Source organism: Notolabrus celidotus, chromosome 21 (assembly GCF_009762535.1).
Source record: "Notolabrus celidotus isolate fNotCel1 chromosome 21, fNotCel1.pri, whole genome shotgun sequence".
In the NCBI taxonomy this organism is placed as follows: domain Eukaryota; kingdom Metazoa; phylum Chordata; class Actinopteri; order Labriformes; family Labridae; genus Notolabrus; species Notolabrus celidotus.
Genome location: NC_048292.1, coordinates 16,281,459 through 16,295,534, shown reverse-complemented (window position 1 = coordinate 16,295,534; position 14,076 = coordinate 16,281,459). Strand labels below are relative to the sequence as shown.

Below are 14,076 nucleotides of genomic sequence, written 5' to 3'. Positions count from 1 at the left end.
ACTGAATCTCCTGATTTTCTGCATTGTCCAAAAAGTCTCACTAACTTTAATACTGCACAACTGGATGTTTGTACAGTTGTACACAGTTATCATTTTTGCTGATGTCTTTTTAAAAAATGATGTTTGTATAACTTGAAGAAATGTAATCTGTAGACTTTGCAAGTGAAGTTTGGTTTTTACAAAATAAAAAAGAATATCAGTACTAAAATGATATTGCATTTTGTGAGTGTTATTGTGTCTCACTTAAATTTACTGAACTGAAATAGCATCTTACTACACTAATAAATATTGACTCCATACCTTTTAATTGTAAAGTCAGACTGTTACATGGTGCATAGAACTATGAATAATTAAAATAACCTCCTAAATAAAGTGTCTCCCTGAATTGATCCATTTAATTACATACAAAACCAATACATAACCACAATACAGACAGTATTCCTGGGTTGTTATTACTGTAGAAACGGCAAATTATTTTTTTTAAATATGATAGAATTATGATACTGATAAAGTCAAACACTGTATTAGTAGCTGGTAGTGGTGGACAGTAACAGTGTAAATTTACTTAAGTACATTTTTGGAGTTTCTGTACTTTACTTGAGTATTATTTTTTGGGGAAACATTACTTTTACTCCTCTACATTCAGAAGACAATTATTGTACTTTTGACTCCACTATCTATTTATATCAATGCTCTAGTTACTCACTGCTTTTGCTTTGAAGTCAGCCCGTAAATTTACTTCTCTTTTCTGAAATCTGATCCCTAAGACAGTAAAATGTGTTTGTGTAGTTCTGTTTGTCTCAGTGGTTTAGTCGTACCTGTATATTGTGTGTCTCCTCGGTTGAACGTGGAGCAAACACAGAGCAAATTTCACTCAGATCAGGCAGTTCATTTAGAGGTGGTAATAATGGCTGTAATTCTCCACCTGACCACCCATGGTCATATCTTCAGCCCATGTTAGAGGTTTTTAAAATGAAGAATGATACGTATCGTTTGAAATGTTCTTCCTGTTTCCCACTCTGTCCAAACTTACAAACATTCACTGTCCAACTTGAGAAAGTGTGTTGAGCTATGTAACATTTGTTTCATTCCAGATGAACATTTCAAACTAAGTTGTCTGCTCTTCGAGTAACTTAGTTTCTGTTTTTATTCCATGGTATAGTTTTTTGAGATTCCAAGTAATGGTTTCTAAATAAACATAAAGTAACAGTCCTATGTATTCTTGACTGCATTTATGTATTTTGAATATGCAGTGTTTTGAGATATACTAAGAAGTACTTTGAATATTTAAGTATTTTTAAAAGCAAGTACTTCAGTACTTTAACTCAAGTAATAATCTGACAGAGCAACTTTCACTTGTATTGGAGTAATATTTGACCAGGAGGATCTATACTTTGACTTAAGTAATGAAGCTGTGTACTTCGTCCACCACTGGACAGATGTTCCATGTGTTTGGTCGTCATGTTTATCATAGGAAGAAGGATTGGCGTGTTTTCGGGGTATGCACCTTTAAATGTGGGTTGCAGCAGCACGCTATTAAACACAGAAGAAGAAGAAAACCGGAAGCTGCTGTCGGAAAGCAAGCTCTTAAAAACGCTAGCTTGCTACTCTTGTTAACAAATAAAATAATGCATTAGCCGACCAAAACAAAACCAACGCCTGGAGGGAAAGATTACAGAGGGTGATTTAATTCAGAGTTTGCTGCATAAAGCTACACACAGTTAGCATATCTAAGCTCTTCTAACGGGCTCCTAGAATGGCCAAATATCGAGGTATGTCTTCATTCCTACAGCTTGTACAATTGAGCCATAACAGCAATGGAAAGCTGCTTTTTCATCCCACTACTGGCTCAGTTTGTAGCTAGAAAAAACAGTCGCTTTGTCAACCAAAGAACGTCTCTGCTTGTTTAATTTAATGGTACTTTAATGGTAAAAAAAAGTGTTCAAAATATATATGTAAACTGCATCGACTGTGGTTACAAATGTGGTTTTATTCTGTGTGCATCCTCCGTTAGATCCTCACATCCCTCTGTCATCCCTTCACCTCCTGATTCCTCCTCTGAGGATGACTTCAGCCTGTATGTGGCAGGTAGCCCTGGACCGTAATGTAGACCGGTATGATCAGCTGGCTGAATTCATCTCACTGGTGACAGAGATAGTCCCAGATCTGCTGAGCTACAGGCAGAGGACTCAACTCATCCTAGGGCTGAGAGCGAGGGTGAGTACGTGTAGCTGATGAGTACGGTGGCCCTGAAGGACAAAACACATTTACAAAAGATGAAACACTTTCAAAAAGTTAGAGACAAATTTACATTTTGGAAAATATTTTTAAATATTTTTAAAACAAAATTACATCAGCAAAACACTTTCACCAAGGCCAAGACAAATTTACATTTAAGAAAACAAATTTATAAAAAATGAAACACTTTTACAAAGTTGGAGACGATTTTACAAACGACGGAACCCTTTTACAATTTCTGAAACAAATTAACATTCATCTGGATTCTGACACATGATGAAGGTTTTCCGGAGACATGATGCTTTTTCAGCTGAGGTCTGACACCTCTCTCTCAGACCTGAGGATGTCCTAGCATGTACACCATGCTGCTCTGTTTGGTTTCTCTCCATCAAAACAAACTAAATGGCCCCTCACTCCATCACTTCCATATCACTTCCGGTATTTGGTACATCCCCTTTCTGTAAAAATGAAATGTTAATTTGTTTCAGAAATAGTTAAAGTGTTTAATCTTTTGTAAATTTGTTTCCTTAAATTAAAATTTGTTTTGGCCTTGGTAAAAGTGTTTTGCTGATGTAAGTTTGTTTTATAAAATGCAGAAAATATTTTCCAAAATGTCAATTTGTCTCTAACTTTGTAAAAGTGTTTCATCTTTTGTAAATTTGTTTTGTCCTTCAGGGCCACCGTAGATAAGGCTGTCAATGATGATAAGGAAACAAATAAATGTAACTATACATGTGTTTCAGGTCATCATGGAACTTGTAACAAAACAAGAACTTGTCGACTGCAATGCTGTCCAGGAACATCTCGACATTTTCCAAAAGAGTAAAACAAGCTACAACCAGGAAGAGGTAGAAAATATTTAAAAAAAAGAAGAAAGAGTTGCAGATGAATGTATAAGGGATGATATTGTTGTGAAATTAAACTCTTCTGGGCTTTGTTGTAGGATAGAGAGGTGCAGAAATCAAAGTCTGCATTTGTGGAGCAGGTTGAGACTTTACTGAAGGACAAATACGAGAAAGATAAATTTGTCAAAGTGAGTTCTGCTTCTATGACTCAAAATTCAGATTTGTTATTGTCTTTGCTCTTCACTACCTAATATCTGTGCTACTTTTCCTATCCAAGGAGGTGTTTCCAGAGCTGTATGGAGCACGTTTTGATACAGTGTTGCAGATCCTGGTGTGGGAGTTCCTGCACAGACTGGAAGAGTTTCTCCCAGTACCAAGTTTCTCAAAGGTAAGCAGCACCTAGTCATGTTGGCCACCTTAAGATGAGCAATTGATTTCAAGTCCTGAATTAAATATGAATGATTTCAACTGTGATATCTGCCAGTTTTGTTCATTTTAAACAACCAAGACTGTCAAAGGTTATCTTCTAATGTGAAGCTGAACACTAGAGATTTCAAAGTTGACAGTGCAAATCATTTCTTTTTAAGATTTAACAAGATTTTTTTCTCTTTTTACTTTTATAGGTGTCCTCTTTTATTGACCTGTCCTCCTTTGACTCCCAGTTTGAGCAGTTTTTCTGCGATCAAAATGATCTAAAGAGGATTCTGCAGCATCAAAGTCAGCGAACAAAGTTAACAAAAAGTAAAGGCCTGAATACATTTTGCTTTCATTAAAAAAAAGCTACAAGAAACTCTACAGGGCACTTATAAGTTTATAATGTATGATCTTATCTGTAAATTACAGATTAATATATAGCTAGCTTTAAGGTCCCTACACAAAATTATATTAGATATCAGGCCTGATGTAAATGTTCTCTGCTTCAGGTGAATTCTCCTTCACGTCAGACACTATCCTGTCCACTCTGGCGTCTAAACAAATGCCAGCAGCATCAGAGGGTCTCCTGGAAGGTATAAAAGATGAAGAAGGTGTAGACAGCGTTGATGAAGAGACGGATGACAGTTCAGTTGAGCCTTCCAATTCACAGTGGCAGGACAGAGGTCTGTCACCACTTACTAACTCACCCTGTTCTGAAGAAGGTGGGATGACGGATGAAAATGGTGAGCATCCTATCGTCGGACTGTAACCCCCATTAATATTTGGTCAATGCAACCATGAGTGATCCTGTAGCCAACCTCAGAACCCATCAGCTACCATGTGACATGAATTTATGCCTCTGCAAACTGAGGTTGATTCAGTAAATCTGGTGTAGCCAGTGGTCTGTCTCAAACCACTTCCAGCAAAGACTTCCCTTTCCTCCCTCTGCATTGTTTACAGTCAAATATGCAACTTGAGAAGCGACTGTGTGAAGATCATAAGCAAAATTTACCCATCTAGGTCTGTCTGCAAAATAATTGCTGTTGTTTTTGGGTTCATTACATCCCCTGGAGTAGTGCACATTCATCTGTTTCTGGAGAGTCTCAGTTTCATTGTAAATATCCAGTCACTTGGAGGCTTCACTGTCTTTTCTTGTGATTTACTGACAGTCTAGGGGTATTCAACTTGCCAAATAATTTCAAGATGCAGGTTTGTAAAGTAAACCTTTTTGTTTTTCCCACCAGATGATGCCAGCAGTTTGGTTTCTCAAGGTATCCCAACTTCCCTTCAAGTTGTTTATGAGACACAAGTGACACTCTTGGAGGAAAACTCAGAGGATCCGGCAGCAAACAGTACAAGAGTCCAGGAAATTTCTAACGCTGGAGGGTTTAATGGATTAAACTTAGCTACCAGTTTAAAGGACATTGAAGACCTCACATGTCCTGTGTGCTACAAGACTTTTAGGAAACCAAGAACTGTGAAACGTCATATAAAATCTGCACACCCAACGCCAGAGCAGGTGTTCCGCTGTGACAAATGTGACAAGACTTTCCAGGCAAAGTGGCGTTTGGACCAGCACTATCAAGCTCACTCCATCAAGAAGCCTTATGTTTGTTCCCACTGCGGCAAAGGCCTTTCATGTCCAAAAGTGCTAGAAACTCACATGCGACTTCACACAGGAGAACGTCCGTATGCCTGCAAGTTGTGTGATAAGAAATTTGACCAAAAATACACGCTGACACAGCACATCAGGATGCACAAAGGGGAGAAACCGTACCTGTGCAGCGTGTGTGGAAAGACCTTTGCCCTCAAAGGTGCGCTGCGGGTCCATACACGGCAGCACACAGGGGAAAGACCATATCACTGCAAGGAATGTGGACTAAGTTACAGAACATTGCAAACTCTTAAAAGTCATCAAACACTTCACACAAATGAGCGTCCGTATACCTGCCCACAGTGTGGAAAGAGTTTCCGCCTCCAGAGTGGATTTAAAAAACATATGAGAATTCACACTGGAGAAAAGCCTTATCAATGTGTCGTCTGTGACAAAAGATTTTACACATCAAGCAACCTGAGGATACACATGAAAAGTCACAAATCAACCAAAGACGCTAAAGCCTCTACAGAGTGATCTTTTAAGTATACGCCTTGTTCTTTCCTTGCTGACATGAAATGTTTAAGCAGTTCTGGTATGTGCTTGCAATTATTTAATTAAAGTGTAATCCAAATTATGCCTGTTAGGGTCTGAATCTCCAGATTTTCTGCATTGTCCAAAAAATCCCTGCTTACTTTGAGACTGCACAACTGGCTGTTTATACAATTGTACACACTTGTTTGACAGTGATGACTTTGTGTTGCTGGCAAAGCTTAATGATCATGTCTGCTGATGTCATCTAGGAATGGATATGTATTTGTCTATTTGTAAAAAAAAAAAATACGTTATAGACTGTTCAAGTGAAGTTTGGTTTTCACAAAATAAAATAAAAATGTACTAAAGCATTATCCAGGGTTATTATGACTCAGTTATATTTACCTTCACCATCACTGATATTACCTCTTCACAAATATATCAAATATTTACACCACACTGCCTCAATTTTACAGTCAGGGGGTCAATACATGAAAAGGCAGAAAAAAGCGATCCTTGCCAGAGGCTCCTCTGTAGTGTGATCGATAGGAAGGTGCCCTAGAGTCTAAAGGTGTTGGTTTCAAGTCCAAGTAAGGGCTTCAAATGTGAGATGCAAATGAAACAATTTGCTCACAATCAGGTTGTCCTGTGCTTTTGTACAACTACAACCAAGGGATGAAATGAAAAAACAGAAAAAAGCAATCCTTGCCAGGCAGCTTGATAGTGTGATCGATAGAAAAGTGGCTCAGAGACTGAAAGTGCAGGGTTCAAGTCCAGTGTAGGGAACGTTTAAGGTTGAGGCAGGGTCAGCACAAGGTTGAAGCAGCAATCGGACATATTTGAGGCAGGGAGTGTGGCATTGACGGAAGAAGGTTGAGGAAGGGAGGAGCAGGGCAAAAGTCATGAAGTCCAGGACAATAACCCCAAAAAGGTGCAAAAGCAGATGGGAAATAAGCAGGAGCAAAAACAGACCCCCGGCGCTGTAAGGCGGTGTAAGGTTTTTAAAAAAGCCGCTCAGTGCAATCTACAGTTTCATCCTGCGACTAGACCAACACACATTTACCCTACAGATTTGAACTTTGCCCATTTTTAGTTTTGACATCAAACATTGTAACTGAGTATTTGTTTGTTGGTATAAAAAAAGCACAACATCACCTCTAAAAGATCATACCATCATTAGTTCTCCTATTTCAAACATGTTCAAAATGACAAAAGGCTAACAAAGCAAACAGTTTCTGTCTAAAAATCTTTCTAAAAATGACAAATTTTAACTAAGCTCTTATCCAAAATGGTTTAGTATTTTATTTATTTTTATTTTACCTTTATTTTACCAGGTAAAAATGTTTGAGAACCAGTTCTCATTTACAAACATTACCTGGTCAAGAGGCACCAACAGGAACACATACACACAAATAGACATATAAACAAAAATAGAACAAAAGTGAACAAGTAAAAAGCAATGGGTGCAAGGTGTAAAAAAGTATGTGTGTGTATATATAAGTATGCATGTAAGTAACATGCATCTGTTTTAGCAAAACTGTTCACTCTATCCTGTGATATCTTTACTTTTTGTAATTTATTCATTCATTTATTTATTTATCATTATTATTATCTTCTGTTTTTAGGTGATCAAAACTGATGTGGAATTTTCATAGTCTTATATACAGTTGTGCTCATAATTTTACATACCCTGGCAGAATTTGTGATTTTTTTGGCCATTTTTCAGAGAATATGAGAAAAACTTTTTTTTCACTCATGGTTAGTGGTTGGGTGAAGCAAAATTTTTATCAAACAATTGTGTTTACTCTTTTTATATCATAAAGACAACAAAAACTACCCAAGAAACCATAAATTCTGCCAGGGTATGTAAAATTATGAGCATAACTGTATATGTATGTAAGAATGTTTAACTCTTGTATTTTTCCAGTCTAAGTGTCAGGGGCAGAGTGACTTCTCCTATGTCAGCTGTGCCTATGGGGGGATAGATGAGACAGGGTCAGTGTAGTAATCAAGGTCTCTCCCCCTGTTCCTGTCTTTATCTGTGTGTTGTGACCGACTTACTGTCTCCAGACTAGAGCACAGCTCTTTTTCCCAATTGTTTTGTTTCCTATTGTCCAAATATGGTTATCTTACTGTAGTGTTGTCTTTGGGGGGAATAAAGGTACATGCCTGAGGAATTGTCTGACAGAACTGACTTGGCATTGCACTGCACTCCCCTGCCTGTGTACTGTTATGTTATTTCTCCTTGGCCAGGTTCTACAAAAACTATTTCAACGTAAGCCGTCAGAGTCTCCTGAGTCTTCTCAGAATCAGAATCAGAATCAGCTTTATTGGCCAGGTATGCTTGAACACACAAGGAATTTGACTTAGGTAAACTGTGCTCTCTTTATACAAGGCATAAGAATAAGACATACAAATAAAAAAATAAATGTAATAACAATAGCATCAGCTATAAATACAAAGAAACAACAAATAGGCATGACTAATATGTCCAGGCTAAAATAATATGATGATAGTGCAGTGGTGAGTAGCAGAGGTAGTTTTTACATTATAAAATAGTAGTTAAATAATACAAAAAATAGAAATATGGAATTCTGCTTTGAGAATTGTTGCATTGTATATCTACATGTATATTTACGGAGAGTATTATCTGACAGGTATGACACTGTTATGGTTTAGTGTTCATCAGAGTGACAGCCTGGGGGAAGAAACTGTTCTTATGGCGGGTTGGAGGAGGGAGGAGTTTGAAGAATGTGTCCAGGGTGTGAGGGGTCAGCGGTGATGCTACCTGCCCGTTTCCTGGCCAGGGACCGGTACACGTCCTGGATGGGGGGCAGGTCGACACCGATGATTTTTTTCTGCAGTCCTTATAGTCTGTTGCAGTCTGTGTTTGTCTAGTTTGGTTGCAGATCCAAACCAGACAGTGATGGAGGTGCACAGAACAGACTGGATGATGGAGGTGTAGAACATGATCAGCAGCTCCTGGGGCAGGTTGAACTTCCTGAGCTTCTGTGTCCAGTATCCAGTTTATTTATTAATTCCATCACAAAAACAACGTCTTGTTTATTAGAAGAATTATGAATCAAGAAACTATTGCGATGCATACTATCAATAAAAACAGGAAACATACAATATGTAACATTTAAGTAGTAAATGACTTTCACTCAGGTGAGTTGCAATACTCAAGTTTTACCACCAGATGGCAGCAGCCAACTGTTTCCTTCAGGTCTCCATTCTCTTATTACCAACTTTAGCTTAATTTAGTTTAACCTAATCGTCCTGTTTTAATGTAGGTTTTTGTGACAAAGTTTTTTTTGTTGTTTTTTTTGTAGTACTCATTTTTCATGTCCACATTTCTCTCCCCACTGCCTGTTTTCTTCTGTCGTTGTAATGTGTGGACAACCCTCAGAGGGGCAGCAAAGAGCAGCGGCTTCTTGGGACAGCGAGAATTAAAACAGCAGAAGAAGAAACAGGCTGCTTCTTCCACGTGAGAGAGTCAGCATGTCTCCACCAGGAGGGAAGATCAACAGACCCAAAACTGTAAGAAAACGTGCTTCATATCAAGAATAAGGGTTATCAAACACTGTGAAACAAGCTTAGTGTTTATTCTCTGACGTTTGTTTTATTAGAGCTTGATAGCTAGTAGCATAACGAGCTAACGTAAACACTGTATGCTACTTAGCTTAAGTTTGTGTCTTTCATGTAGCATTTATTTGAAGGCTTTTATGCTGTTTCTGAAATTATATAATGGTAAACAACAACAATGTAATATAAATGAAGCTACATCCACGCAGTTGAAGTATGACAATGAAAGTATTTAGATGTCTTCAGCCCTATTTACAGTGCTCTCTCAGCTTCATGTGAAGTATCACTGTAAAGGTCAGCTTCTTGTACTTAAGTATTAGTAAAAGTACACCAGAATTCACAGATTAATATAGTTTAACTATCACAGTTAAGTGCACAAATACCCTTAGTTAAATGTTCGATAGTTCAGTAAAAATATGTCATTGTGACATGTAGTTTAGCATCTGTAAACATGAAACATGTTCATTTATTCCTCCCATGTCTTTGTCTTTCAGGAGCTGGGGAGGAAGCTCTTTAAACGGCGGCGTGTCCTGAGCAGAGAGAAGAGGAAGAGACATCTGATCGTCGGCGCAGTGGTTGATCAGGGTCTCACCACCGTCCATCACCTGAAGAAGAGGAAGTCAGTCAGCCTCTCTGAGATACACCTGATCTCATACTTGATGACGACACATTGCATGTTCCTAACTGACTTTGCGTTTCAGATCGAGTGCACGAGCGAACATCACTCTGTCCGGGAAGAAGAGGAGGAAGCTGCTGAAACAGCTGCAGCACATGCAGCAGGAGAAGGCTGGGATGGATGGTAAAAAAAAAAAAACACACTCACGTTGAAAGAGGTTTCATACAGTTGAGTCAGAGAAGGAGAAGAGAGGGAGCAAACACTGCTGGGCTTCATAAATAATTCAGTATGATAACTTTGCCTCCAAAACAAGTTTATTTGATGATGCAGCTTTTCTCGGTGTAAGGAACGGTCAAGATTTTGTAGTTTGAAGAAGTGTTTAGGCCCTTTGATTCACTTTTAAAACAACCTGTGTTACAGTCTCACTCCTGTTTGAAATCTCAAATACAAATCCCTGTGATGTCTGTTTAAGCAGGACAGCTCCTCTGGCTGTTACGTGTTCATATAACTTAGCATAGAAAGAAATTTGAGAAGTCAGGAGAGTGACTACAGTTCATACTGAGGGGAGTAGAACTATCAGGGGCTGGGTTCACCTGCTGGACTTAAACTAAAGGCTGGTATATACTTCTGCGTCACCCCTACACATCCCTTCTGCATCAAATTGATGGTGTAGTCTACGCTGGAGGTCCACGTAGCTCCTGTACCTACGCCAAGGCCTACGCACTTAGCTGATGTGCGCCTCCTCCAAAATGTAACTACCCGTAGAATCAACGTTGACCGCAAGCCCCGTGATTGGTCCGCTCGTCGGCATTATATTTCCCACATTTACAGCATTTCCGGGATCCCCGCTCATTGGCCGTGTATTTCATCTCCTCCGCTCTATTCTTCATGTAATCATGTCTGTATGATAAACAGCAACATGTATCAGCTGTAGATTAACATAACACGCTCTGAATCACTGTGGAAAAGTAAACAGAGATCGTAGCGGGACTGGAAGCAGGCGACTGACTATCAGAGAGTCCACACTGCCCTCAAGCGTTTCGGTGTAGAATTGCTACACGTCACGGACACATTGATGCACAAGTATGTGGTGCTCATGTCTGCGTCACCCCCTGCTGCGTAGGGGCAACGCAGAAGTGTAAATCAGCCTTTAGAGAGGACGGCCTCATTTACATTAGACCTGAGAACGATCAGAACCTGCAGGTTGGAGGCAGCATCCATGTTTCCGTCCGGTACATGCTCCAGTCGAGAAGAGAGCTCTTTGATATTTCAAACATGACTTACCCAACAGAATGAAACCTTAAAATCAGATCACCATCTGAGAAGTGTTGGATTACGGATTACTCTCTGTGATCTTCATGATCTGGAGCCGGACCACAACGGATCGGAGATGGACCAGACACAGATCTGGTGGAAGTCCCGTGTTAGTCGGACGTAAGGTTGCACCCAGGCGTATGCCCAGCTGGCGCACTCAGTCCCTGGCTGGACCACAATTCCTCACAATCATTCAACAGATGAAGAAAGAGTTCACAGATGGTCACTTTGTCCTGATTAGGGATGAGAATAGAAGCCTGCTTCTATTAAAGGCCTGGTTCTGTATTATTCAAAACCCAAAGTAATTAGACTTCCTGGATGGCTGAATGTGTGACGAAGCCAAAAGTTTAGCAACATTTTACCAAAGCAAAAGAGGAGGAAGAAAAAAAATGTATTGAGCACAGTAATTTCTTCTAAGAGAGGAGAATGCATCCTCCAAGGCCAAAGACATCAGCACTGTGCATCAAATCAAATCCTTCCACTTCTATGGGTTGAAACAAACTCTATCAGCTCCTGCTGAGGAACAGTCATCATCATCCTCTGCTCTAATCAGCTGAGATAATCACACCCAAACTGTGGAGCAAGTCCTGTTAGTTAAAAATAGTAACCCAATGTTGAGCTGTGTTGAAATCAGCAGGATAAAAGCTTGTGAGCTAACTTAACAAGGTGACAGGGTTACATCTTGATGTGTTCAAGGTCAGCTCAGAGCACAAATGTTTGTTTTCATTCCCCTGGATGAGAACTGTCATTTTACTGTCAGCTTCATCAGTTGTTGATTTCCTCTCTGATGTCCTCTGTCATTGCCCCACTCCTCAGTTGAAGCACAAACGGCACCACCGGAGAAAAAACCAGAACCATCAACCGCTCCAACCAAGACGAAGAAGAAGAGGAAGAAGAACGCTGCAGCTGGAGCACAGGCGGACGTAGAGATGGCGGACATTGAATGAAGGGGTGACAGTGTTATCTGGTGTTTCTCTGTGGTGTTTTCAATGGACGATTTAGACGCAGTTCATGTTTGAGCTCTGAAATACTGATCCCCTGTCTGGTTTCTGTGAACACGGGATTAGTTTGTCAGGTGGATGCTGATGTGTCAGCACCTGAGGTGGTGTCTTTTATGAAAAACTGCTGCAAAGATTCAGAGATACAAAGGAGTGAGAGAGACATTTATCATAAAGAGATTAAGATATGAGTCTCAACATTACTTCATTAAAACAAAATGATACATAAAGATCTCAAAACTGTGAAAGTTTTAGATTCAAAAGAGATTTTTCCTTCTGTCTTAGTGAAGACATAAGTCAAAGTCAAGAAATCAAATCTGATTATCATTATAACTCAAATGTTACATTTGTACCTGCTGCCTCATCATTTTAAAGCAGTGAATGTAAATACAGAATGTCCTTTCAGTCATTACTTTAGAGGAACTCTGAATATTCAAAGAGAGAAATACCAGCATGTGATTTTGATGTAAGGACTCTTTTTCTTCACTATCTCCTGATGTTGTTGTAAAAAGTTTGACAGAGTTAGATTCCAGAGTTGAACTTTATGAGTGCACGCTGTATTCTGATTCTGTTTAAGGTTTTGTTAACATCACACGTCTTAAAGGTCCTTTTGAGTATGTAAAAACATGTATGAAAACAGGAGTGACGTTCTCTCCTCTGATGACTTATTAAACAGGTAATCAATAATTCACTCTTTACTGTTCTTTGTTTCATTTTGAAGGCATAGGTTACTACAGATAGAACCGGAAACAGAATATTAAGCTTGTCGTTTTTTCTGTGAGCGGGAGTTTTTCAAATATTCTTTTTAAAAGTGATTCCAAATCAAGAGAAAGTTCTGCATTTACTAGATATGTTAGCTGCTGTGGGTTGAAAGAGTTCACATAAACAAACATTGTATGTTTTTTAAATTCTGACAGAAAATATTGAGATCATGCATGATTGAAATTTCAAGTTTTTAGTATAGTTAACGGATGGATAGATAGATACTTTATCAAAGCCTTGCAGGGAATTATACTATTAGAGCTGCTATAATTGCAGTCAAGACACCACATCAAACACTGGACATGAAAACATTCAGCCACATTAAAAGAAACAGACAAGGAATACTAAAATGAGTTTCTAGAATAGGCTATAACTAAGTGGTCCATCAAAATTATCTGGACCCTTTAATGCAGGCATGTCCAAAGTACGGCCCGGGGGCCAATCGCGGCCCAAGATCCCTTTATTTATGGCCCCAAGCTTCCATCTTAAAATGTGTTATTTATAGCAAAGAATTTAATCACATTCTGAATCATCAGCACCGGGAATTCTGCAAGATGGCAATAAAGAAGAAACACAAGAACTCTTAAAGTTGACAGGTTTTCAAATTAATGTTTTTATCATGATGTGAAAATGTTCTGGATGAACACTAAGAGTTCAGAAGACACAAGACAAGATCAAAATTATGAAATTGTGCAGAAAGGCCAAATTTGGTGCATAAAAATTGTTCAAAATAATTATTTTGTTCTAAAAATGTTGTCTGCTGGTCAGAAAAGTCTAAAAAACAACATGAAAAAGGGAGTGTGATGAAATCCAGCCATAGAAATATAATGAGAATATTTTTCCCACATTGCCCGACCCGATTGAAAAACATTTTCCTCCAGAAGAAGATAAAGTTTGCCAATGTTTAAGTGGCTTGTGGAGAACCGAGGACTAGCTAGTTACTGATTTATTGAGGAAAAAAATGTTATTAAATAGAGTTCATATATAGCTTTTATGATTCCTAAGTCTCAGTAGGAGCCACTGGCCCTGAGGTATTCTGACAACATCAAATGTGGCCCTCTTTGAAAAAAGTTTTGACACCCCTGCTTTAATGGAACAGCCAATGTGCGAAAATATGCCAAAAGTGCTCAATTTGAAATGTGTCGAAATCTAGAAACGAAAAAATTTAAAATAAAT

The 14,076-nt window shown here is 38.8% G+C and overlaps 2 protein-coding genes across 2 annotated transcripts; both read left to right on the top strand.

Annotated features, from left to right (window-relative positions):
* Window positions 1-1,538: 1,538 nt before the first annotated feature.
* On the top strand, window positions 1,539-5,999 carry LOC117805430 (zinc finger protein 1-like). The gene is made up of 8 exons (XM_034674160.1): window positions 1,539-1,772; window positions 2,015-2,217; window positions 2,982-3,086; window positions 3,182-3,271; window positions 3,361-3,471; window positions 3,707-3,824; window positions 4,007-4,240; window positions 4,742-5,999. Exons 1-8 carry the CDS (start codon window positions 1,757-1,759, stop codon window positions 5,626-5,628), a joined length of 1,764 nt encoding a protein of 587 aa, XP_034530051.1. The 5' UTR covers window positions 1,539-1,756; the 3' UTR covers window positions 5,629-5,999.
* Window positions 6,000-9,032: 3,033 nt separating this feature from the next.
* Window positions 9,033-12,829, top strand: c21h11orf98 (chromosome 21 C11orf98 homolog). The gene is made up of 4 exons (XM_034674122.1): window positions 9,033-9,165; window positions 9,705-9,829; window positions 9,912-10,009; window positions 11,957-12,829. The coding sequence occupies exons 1-4, from the start codon at window positions 9,127-9,129 to the stop codon at window positions 12,085-12,087; spliced, it is 393 nt and encodes a 130-aa protein (XP_034530013.1). The 5' UTR covers window positions 9,033-9,126; the 3' UTR covers window positions 12,088-12,829.
* Window positions 12,830-14,076: the final 1,247 nt, after the last annotated feature.

Excerpts from the sequence above, each read along its gene's own strand:
- LOC117805430 (XM_034674160.1), top strand. Across the intron at positions 3,087-3,181 it reads CAAGCTACAACCAGGAAGAG|GATAGAGAGGTGCAGAAATC; the intron begins GTAGAAAATATT and ends GCTTTGTTGTAG. Across the intron at positions 3,825-4,006 it reads GCGAACAAAGTTAACAAAAA|GTGAATTCTCCTTCACGTCA; the intron begins GTAAAGGCCTGA and ends TCTCTGCTTCAG.
- c21h11orf98 (XM_034674122.1), top strand. The coding sequence starts at position 9,127 with ATGTCTCCACCAGGAGGGAAGATCAACAGACCCAAAACT. Across the intron at positions 9,830-9,911 it reads CATCACCTGAAGAAGAGGAA|ATCGAGTGCACGAGCGAACA; the intron begins GTCAGTCAGCCT and ends TTTGCGTTTCAG. Across the intron at positions 10,010-11,956 it reads GGAGAAGGCTGGGATGGATG|TTGAAGCACAAACGGCACCA; the intron begins GTAAAAAAAAAA and ends CCCACTCCTCAG.